Below are 9,392 nucleotides of genomic sequence, written 5' to 3'. Positions count from 1 at the left end.
TACGTTTGCTTGGATGGTCTACTGGTCACATACGTTGATTGGTTGGAGACACAGCTTGGATGCACTACATACATTCATTGGACGGATGGATGGATAATGGATGGATGGACGGACACACATGGGTTGGTTGGATGTACTGGATATACACATTGGATGGATAAATGGAAGGATGAGTTGCTTTGTTGGTTGAACATGTTGGATATATACGTAGGAGAGAGACGTGGGTAGGTTAGTTATTTGGATAGCTTAGATGCACCGGTTACATTGATTGCTTGGATATGTTGGGAGCACTGGATACAACAGTTGGTTGATTGATTGGAGATGTTGGATGTAGAGGATACATAGACTAATTGATTAGATAGAAAGTTTGGGTGAACTTGATACATTCCTTGGTTAATTGGTTTGGTGGATACATTGGATGCACAGGATACAGACATTGGTTGTTTCAGTTAGTTGGTTGGTCAGTTAGTTGGTTGGTTAATTACTTGGAGGTGGTCCATGTATTGGATGAATACGTTGGATGATTGGTTGGTTCTCTGGCTAGCTTGCATGCATTGGCTACATAAAATAGTTGGTTGGATGGAGACAGTCCGTGGATGTATCTTATAGATACATTGGTTGATTGGTTTTTTGGAAGAATAGTTTGCATATATTGGATACATCAAGTGGTTGGTTGGTTGGAGACAGTCCATAGATGTATTGGATAGCTACGTTGGTTGCTTGATTGCTTGGATAAATATTCCATGAATTGGCTACATAAAGTGGTTGGTTGGATGGAGACAATCCATGGATGTATCAGATAGATACATTGGTAGGTGGGTTGGTTTGGTTGGTGGGTTGGTTGGTTGGATAAATAGCTTGCATGCATTGGCTACATAAAGTGGTTGGTTGGTTGGAGACAGTCCATGGATGTATTGGATAGCTACGTTGGTTGGTTGGTTGGTTGGTTGGTTGGTTGGATGAATAGCTTGCATGCATTGGCTACATTAAGTGGTTGGTTGGTTGGAGACAGTCCATAGATGCACTGGTTTGACAGAGCAGCATGAGGCAGTTCGTGTGGGATGTTTTTCCTGGGGGATCTGTGAGGGTGACTGGTCCATGGAAGGGAGAGGCTTTTTATGAGCTTAGGGGACACCGATTCATGAGCAGGAGTAACAGCATGAAGCCCAGTAGCGTCAGCAACGTTGGAGGTACGAAATGCTTTGGGGAAGATGGAGCATTATTGACCAATGCACTCTTGTGCCCCTCCTCATCAGAAGGGGTTCTTCCCTATGGCTATGGTGTGCTGGGGGGGCTGGGGAACGTACTCAGAACAGCTCCGGCCCCCAAGGTGGGGCCCACAGTGCAGGCTGTAATGGAGCCTGACGCGGCCGTGTTTCAGGTAACACTCCCTGTGGTGGGGCCCCCCGGCCATCAGTTGGATGTTGCAGAACCCCAGCAGGTCGTCGTCCCACCCATGGTCTTTGTCCCAGACCTCGACACGGAGCTGGCTGGTGTCCGTGACATGGACAGAGCCAAAGTCCATGCGTCTGTTCCACTTGGGGTTTCTCCGGTTCCAGAGGGTGTGGGTCCGGAGCTCCCTCATGGCAAAGAAAAGCTTCACGTAGGCGTCCGTAGCGGAGAAAGTATCACCCCACAGATCACTGGCTTGTTCCACCGTCACTGACAGGAGGGCAAGGCCCCGCTCCCGTGGGCAGCACATGGCGTTGGTCATGTTGTCTCCATGGCAGTCGCAGGAGCAGGGGTCGCGAGCGCTGTGCCGCATCCCCTGGGGACAGCTCTTAGCACAACCCCCCCACAGGGCCCTCTCCCGGATGTACTTGCCCACCGCCTGCCTCAGCGCCTCCCGCTTGGGGTCGTCCTGCCCAAACAAGGTGTGAATTGGCCTCAGGGAGTAGGTGAGCAGGCCAGGGTGGGATTTCAGGGTTTTCACCCAGTTGGAGAAGGCCCCCGCGTAGTTCCTGGAGAAGAGCAAGTCGTCCGTGTTCTTCCCTCCATCCTCCTCCACGTAGCGTTCCCGGTACTTCTCGTGGAAACCCTGCGGGAAGCGCATCCTCCTCCTCTTCTCCGTACACTCGCGGACGCTGGCCTGGTCTGAGTCCACCCCGATGTTCACGGCGGCCTCCACGCTCAGACAGTCCTTGATGTCGTTGAGGGACAGCCCATCCAGCGCCGCCTGGCAGGCCCGCACCGCGGTCACATCCCGCACCCGGCCCCCCAAGGATGCCTGCGTCAGGTAGTGGGTGCCATAGGTGTGAATCAGGTGATGGTATTCCAGCTGGGAGGTCTTGTTGTACACGCTGGGGAGGTTCTTCACAGACTGGATGAAGTGGTCAGTGAGCGGAGGGGTGCCGCTGATCCCAAACCTGCCCCAGAGAATTTATGGGACAATTAGAAAATCCCCCATAACCAGCCAGGTGCAGATTAGAAATGCGATCCCTAGAGGGGAAAGGTCAGTGCCCCATTCCCCTCCCCCAAAGGATAGGCCAGCTTCCAGACCTTGGGGTGCATCAGAGACGGTGCCCCCTAGAGAGGAAAAGACCAAATCCCTTGTTCCCCACCCTCCGAACAGCCAGTCCCATCACTTGGGGACAGATCAGAGCTGGCACCCCAGAGGCGAAAGGCCCGATGTCTCTCCCCTGCCCGCCTGAACAAGCCAGTCCCCTGCCTTGGGGCTTGGTTGGAGCCAGCACCCCTGTGACCTTAACACCGATGCCAGAGGCCCAGGAGTTCCCTGGTGCATAGTGGTGAATTTCAACTGCCTGGCCCGTTCAGTATCTCTCCTCTCACCCACATCATCACCTGCACCTGAAAGACCTGCTCCCTGAAACACTCTGCCCTGTGTTCCAGCCAGGCGGTGGAGTCAAAGTGGGGCAAGCCCCCATCCACACTCTCCGGAGGAAGCTTGAGGGCTGAAAGAAAGGGTCTGCTGGGCTGGATTCTTCTGTGGGTCCCCATCTTCTCCGATGGAACTCAACTCCCCATGCAGAGTTGTATTAGATGCCTTCCTCATAGCCAGGTACAGTAGATCTGCCGCTTTCCCCTGGTGGAAAACAGTGGCTCTCCCCCCCCCCCCCACCACAGATATGAGTAACTTTGTTACTCGTCCGACAAGTGAAGCTGTTGTACAAAAGGCTACAATCACTTCCTGTAGGCAACTTACGTTTTCCACCTACCTTGGAGCACGTCATTAGGAAATTTCTAACCAGAGGCAACTGGTGAGGGCGAGTTGGGGTGAGGGAGGTCACCAGCCACATGATTCCCCCCAGACTGGAGAAGGATCAGGACAACCCCCGTCCACGCTAGGCCCTGCCTTTCCTTGCTCTTGATCTGCCCTCTCCCCGCCCTTGCTCTGCCCTGTCTCTTCCCCCTCCCCTGAGTAAGGTGGCCCCGGGACACTAGCCAGAGCCGGTGCTGGCAGCAGGGTTCCTCCCCCACTCACTGGCAGCATCGGAATCCCCTGTTGGATGATAACTAACATCCGGACTCTCTGCCTCTGGGGCTCCGGCTTCCCGTGCAGTTTGGGGTGCACAGTGCTCCTGCCAACCACCCCAAACTCTGCCTCTGCTTGCAGGCTGCTGGGATAAGAGCTGGCTCACTCAGGGACACGCTGAGCACTTCCCAGCATGTTTGCCCCTCCCCAGAGTCAGCTGCATCTCAGTGCCGGATGAGCCAGCCCCGTTTACCTGTAATAGGGGCAGGAAACCTCGTGGCTGATGAAGGCGTATCTGTCCTTCTGCGACTTCTGCGTGACGAATTCAGCCAGTTTGGAGTGCGAGCCGGCCAGCCCCACCTGGCCATTAATCTTCCGCCCCCCTGTCACGTCCAACTCCACCTTCCAGTCGTTCTGCACCACGGCCGCCGCCGCCGCCACCGCGCCCAGGGCCGACGGCTGCACTGAGCCGCCAAGCTGCCACTGGCACCGACTGTGCACCCGCCAGTCCACGGCCGCCAGTGGCAGCCTCTGCCACTTGCCTCCCTGCAGCGGGTTCCGGCACAGGGTGCAGGTGCCATTCGGGCTGCGCCACCGGCTGGTGTCCACCACGTGGGTCCCCGTCCGGCCTAGCGTGGTCACATCTATGCCCTCCCCCAGCAGGTTGTGCCCGGGCACGAAAGTTGCATTCTTGCATGCAGCAGCTGTGCCTGTCTGGCATTGGGCAGAGACCATGGGGAGGAGGAAGAGGAGGAGGATGCAGGCGATACATTTGTGCATGGCTGACACGAAGGGATCGCGTGCACACGATAGGGCGTCACCCTCCAAAACCCCTACAGGGAGCGACAGAAAGAGAATCCTTCATTGACCATAATCCAGTAGCAGGCAGTTCCACAGGTTAATGCCCTTATACGGCAAGAGAAAGAAAGAGCCAATTACCACTGTCAGTGTCAACCAGACCTTACAGAACCTGGTAGCTTTATGCAAATGATACGTGGCCCAATCTGCATTCTTGAACGTGCATTTGTTAATTTGCATAACCCCATCCATTTCTCTTACAACAGCAACAACAATAATGAATAATAATGAATAAACAATGCCTGACACTAACCTCTAGGGCAGAGGTCGGCAGGCTCCAGCCCATGGACCAGATAACCCCACCAAGCATTTGATCCGGCCCATCCCGCCCTGCCGCGCCTCTACTCTCAGCCCAATCGACACCTGCAAGCAGGGGAGCACACGAAGTCTCCACCTCCAGCCAGGGGCGTATGGCCCCTACAGGGAACCACCCCTTTCTGCCTGAGGCCCTGCCCCTTCTGGGGGTCCAGAGCCAACCAACAAGCATGAACCAAAATTAATGAAGTGCCCCCCCCCCAAATGCTTGCCCATCCCTGCTCTAGAGGTCGGAGATAGTTGTCCATAGCCTGTAAGTTGCGATTACATTAGGGCTGCTGTTCTGGCTGGGTATGGCCACCAGAGGGCGCTGTGCTCTGTTCCTACCCAAAATCCTGGGGTCCCTACACAGGAGTCCCCAGGTGATGGCCAGCTGGGCCCAGCCACCTCTGGTGCCCCCTAGTGGCCATGCACATGGTTGCTTTGGTTTTGTTTTGCCACTGACAGAGGGACGTATTCTACCGTTTCTTCAGCCTCGCATCAGACCCATCTAGCCTGGCATCCTGCCCCTTCTCTGCCACCCCAGACTAGAGCCAGGGGCCCATCTCGCCCAATGTGCCATCTCTAACAGGCCAATCCCCCTGCCCCTTACTGATCAGAGGTGGGTTCAGACTGGAAAGCATCAAATTTGTGTCCCCTTCTAACACATTGATTTAAATGCCTTAAGTTTATAACTCGAGCTGTCCCGTTCTCCAGGAAAAGTCCCTTTGGACTCCTGATAAACCTCTGGCCCGAGCCTTGTCCTGCACCAGTGAGTTCCACAGATTATGCAGTGATCACAGGACAGTATTTTCAATATTAATTTAGTCCTGGGTCCTGGCCAATGTTCCTTCTAGTTTTGTTCCATCCATGTGCAGCATAAATTTTGTTCTGTGCACTGAGCCCTGTGGGGATGTGCACCACCAGTGGAAACGCATACTGCCGGTTGTGGGTGCTCTGCTAATCAGCCAGGTGGCACTGGAATCGCTCTTAGGTGGCCACCCAAGCACCCAGCTTACAGGGAATAAATAATGGTCATTTCTTTCCGGGCAGGTAACTTGCAGGTGGCTTTTGCCATCTGTTGGCTGCGCTACCTTGCGACGGGGAAGGTAGAAGAGAACTGAGAGGCACTGAGCCAGAGTTGCTGGGTCCCTGTCATGCCTCTGCTACAGACCCTGTGTGATGGGAGAAGCCTCTGAATCTCTCCGGGCCTCAGTTTCCCCATCAGTAAAATGGACAAAATGATCCTGCCTTAGTTGGGTTCCAGAGTCGGCTTTTCGGGACAAGGACTTTCCCTCCCTGCGTGGCTGGGCAGCGCCCATCACAATGGGAAGTAATTTTGCTCAGGATCCGTGCTGCACCTGCATGACGGGACCCTGATCTCAGCCGGGGTCCATGCCGTGCCTGGCACAAGGGGCCCTGATCTTACTTGATACTTCTAGTGCTCACAGGATAAACAAAACCCTCAGCAAGACAAGGCAGGGGGAGGAAATTGCTTTTATTCGACCAACTTCGGTAGGTACAAGAGACCAGCCTTCAGCTGGGATGCAGCTGTCTCTGGGGAGGGGCAGCTGGGAACAGCCGCCTGCCGCATTGGGGGGCACAGGGAAGGGCAGTGGTCTCTGGGGAGAAGGTAGTTAGTAAGGGAGCCCTGACTAGCCCAGTGGCTATCAGTGGGGTATAGTGCTGCCCCCCAAATTCCCCATCATGCCAGCCCCTCTGCCCAGCACCCATCCCCCCAGCCTGGATCTGCCCCTCCTCCCTGCCCCCAGGAATACCGTCTGCTGTGGGTCCGGCAACGCACAGGGCTCCTGTCTGGGGGTCCAGTGCCTGTTCCCCGGCCGGAGTTCTGAGCTGCCCAGATCTGCCTCGGCCCCGGCGGCTCCGCTCAATTTAACTAGCCGGCTGCCGCCCTCTAGATCAACACACCTGGGAGCCAGCTGTCGCCTGCCCGTCCCCGCTGGGACAATGGGCCATTGAGCAGCAGGGGGTGGGGGGTAGGTTGTAGGGCTGGGGGTGGCGTGGCAGGATGGGCTAGGGAGAGGGGGCGGGAGGTTCCACGGGGGGGCGATGGCTGAGGAGGCTTCCTCGAGGGGATACGGCGGAGCAGAGGATCATGGGTAATGCAGAGTCTGGGCGAAAGTTGCAGCCACCCGGCGAGGTGCCATCGGACATGGGCGTAGGGGGAGAGCACCGTGTTACAGAGCCACAGACTTTAGTCCAGAAGGGACCGTCCTGGGTCATTTAATCCGACCCCCCGGCTAACACAGACCCGAGACCCTCTCTGACGTCCTGCTTGAACTAGGGCAGGTCGCTGGGAGAAAACAGAGACACTCTGGCTTTCAAAACTGGCCAGGATCAAAACTGTCGGTGCATCGCTGCTGCGGGTAACTCCTCTCGGTTCGAAAAGGGGTCCCTTTTGTTTGGCCGGAATTCAGCTAGCTTCAACTTGTAGCTGTCGGATCTTACGAGACCTTTGTCCACTGGCTTGCAGAGGCCTGGATCAAAAGCTGGTTATGGGTGTAGATGACGTCATTACGCTGCTAAGGGGAGGCCGCTACAGACCTGCCTGCTCCTGCAAGCAACCGAAGAGAGACTCACCATTCTTGTCCAGACCTTTGGTGATAGAATCAGTCCCAGGCTTGCAATCGGGTTGCTGATTTCATCACACGAAAGATTTCAGCCCCCAGAAGAGAACATCAGAGGCCAGTCTGGGTCAGACCAAAGGTCCGTCCAGCTCAGTGTCCTGTCTGCGGACTGTGGCCAATGCCAGGTGCCCCAGAGGAAGCGAACAGAACAGGTAATCCCTCCCCTGTCGCTCATTCCCATCCTCTGTTCATCAGACACCATTCCTACCCATCCTGGCGAAAAGAATTGATGGACCTAACCTCCGTGAATTTACCTAGCTCTTTTTTGAACCTCGTCTTCACAGTCTCCTCTGGCAAGGAGTTCCACAGGTTGACTGTGAGCTGCGAGAAGAAAAACTTTTTGTTTCTTTTAAACCTGCTCCCTATTCACTTCATGTGGTGATTCCTAGTTCTTGTGTGCTGGGAATGCAACGTCGAGGAGGAACACTCCTTTGTGTCCCAGCAACAGGTGGTGGGTGTCAGCGGAGATAACACAACCAGCCTTCAAAGTGTTCCGAAACACACATGGACATAAAATCCAGCTGATAACATCTTTAATCTTCCCTCCTATTTCCTGGTAGGCTGCCTTCTGAAAGGCACATCTGTGTCCTTGGGATTCAGGCTGTGTAGGAACCACGTGACGGGCGGTGTTAATTGCAAGGTGTCGATGGGATCGGTGGCAGTTGGAACTCTCCAGACGTTGCCGTCCAAAAGGACGCAAGGCAAGAAGACTCTTATCAAAGACCCACAAACAGGCCCTGGGGTTAACCAGGGCCAAGACAGGGCATAAAAGCTGCCAGTCCTCTTTAAATGGGAATATGTTCACGCCTCTTAGCAGCTCTTTGTTCTTTCAGTGTTAAGTGGGGTGCCCGCCCCCTCTGCACACCTGCCCCCAACCCCTCCCTGCCTCTTCCCACCCTCATCACACCCTTCTTCATTCCTTCCCACCCCAGTCCGCCCCTCTCCCACAGTGACTCCCAGGTGCTACAGGACAACTGATGGGTGGGCAGGAGGTGCTGGGAGGGAGGGGATGCATTGATTGGTGGGACCCCAGATGAGGAGGAGGGCTGGGAGTGGGAAGCAGGGGGCCATTGGGCTGCAGAGAGCAGGGCAGGGCCCAGCAGGGGGCGCTGTGATGCAGGGAGTGGGGCGGGGGCTCAGCAGGGGGCGCTGTGCTGCAGGGAGCAGGGTGGGGGCCCAGCAGGGGGCGCTGTGCTGCAGGGGGCGGGGCGGGGGCCCAGCAGGGGGCGCTGTGCTGCAGGGAGCAGGGTGGGGGCCCAGCAGGGGGCGCTGTGCTGCAGGGAGCAGGGTGGGGGCCCAGCAGGGGGCGCTGTGCTGCAGGGGGCGGGGCGGGGGCCCAGCAGGGGGCGCTGCGCTGCAGGAAGCAGGACGGGGGCCCAGCAGGGGGCGCTGTGCTGCAGGGAGCAGGACGGGGGCCCAGCAGGGGGCGCTGTGCTGCAAGGAGTGGGCGGGGCCCAGCAGGGGGCGCTGTGCTGCAGGGAGTGGGCGGGGCCCAGCAGGGGGCGCTGTGCTGCAGGGAGTGGGTGGGGCCCAGCAGGGGGGTGCTGTGCTGCAGGGAGCAGGGCGGGGGTCCAGCAGGGGGGGCTGTGCTGCAGGGAGCAGGACGGGGGTCCAGCAGGGGGCGCTGTGCTGCAGGGAGTGGGTGGAGCCCAGCAGGGGGCGCTGTTCTGTAGGGAGCGGGGCAGGGCCCAGCAGTGGGCGCTGTGCTGCAGGGAGCAGGACGGGGGTTCAGCAGGGGGCGCTGTGCTGCAGGGAGCAGTGGGGGTCCAGCAGGGGGCGCTGTGCTGCAGGGAGCAGTGGGGGCCCAGCAGGGGGCGCTGTGCTGCAGGGAGTGGGCGGGGCCCAGCAGGGGGCGCTGTGCTGCAAGGAGCAGGGCAGGGGCCCAGCAGGGGGCGCTGTGCTGCAGGGAGCAGGGCGGGGGCCCAGCAGGGGGCGCTGTGCTGCAGGGAACAGGGGGGGGTCCAGCAGGGGGCGCTGTGCTGCAGGGAGCAGGGGGGGGTCCAGCAGGGGGCGCTGTGCTGCAGGGAGCAGGGGGGGCCCAGCAGGGGGCGCTGTGCTGCAGGGAACAGGGGGGGGTCCAGCAGGGGGCGCTGTGCTGCAGGGAGCAGGGGGGGGGTCCAGCAGGGGGTGCTGTGCTGCAGGGAGTGGGGTGGGGGCCC

General features: G+C 57.8%; 1 protein-coding gene across 1 annotated transcript; it reads right to left on the bottom strand.

The window, feature by feature from the left end:
• Positions 1 to 1,252: 1,252 nt before the first annotated feature.
• On the bottom strand, positions 1,253 to 4,213 carry LOC106732760 (perforin-1-like). Its single transcript, XM_075928665.1, has 2 exons — positions 3,687 to 4,213; positions 1,253 to 2,366 (listed from the first exon to the last, which is right to left on the bottom strand). Exons 1-2 carry the CDS (start codon positions 4,211 to 4,213, stop codon positions 1,253 to 1,255), a joined length of 1,641 nt encoding a protein of 546 aa, XP_075784780.1.
• Between the last annotated feature and the right edge of the window lie 5,179 nt (positions 4,214 to 9,392).

The sequence above is a fragment of the Pelodiscus sinensis genome, chromosome 4, assembly GCF_049634645.1.
Source record: "Pelodiscus sinensis isolate JC-2024 chromosome 4, ASM4963464v1, whole genome shotgun sequence".
NCBI lineage: Eukaryota > Metazoa > Chordata > Testudines > Trionychidae > Pelodiscus > Pelodiscus sinensis.
Note: the sequence above shows the minus strand (reverse complement) of the source record. Positions and strands in the feature narration are given on the sequence as shown.

Bases quoted from the DNA above. Each gene is read 5' to 3' on its own strand.
- LOC106732760 (XM_075928665.1), bottom strand. From the start codon at position 4,213: ATGCACAAATGTATCGCCTGCATCCTCCTCCTCTTCCTCCTCCCCATG. The intron at 2,367-3,686 runs GTAAACGGGGCT...TCTCTGGGGCAG, and splicing joins GTTTCCTGCCCCTATTACAG to GTTTGGGATCAGCGGCACCC.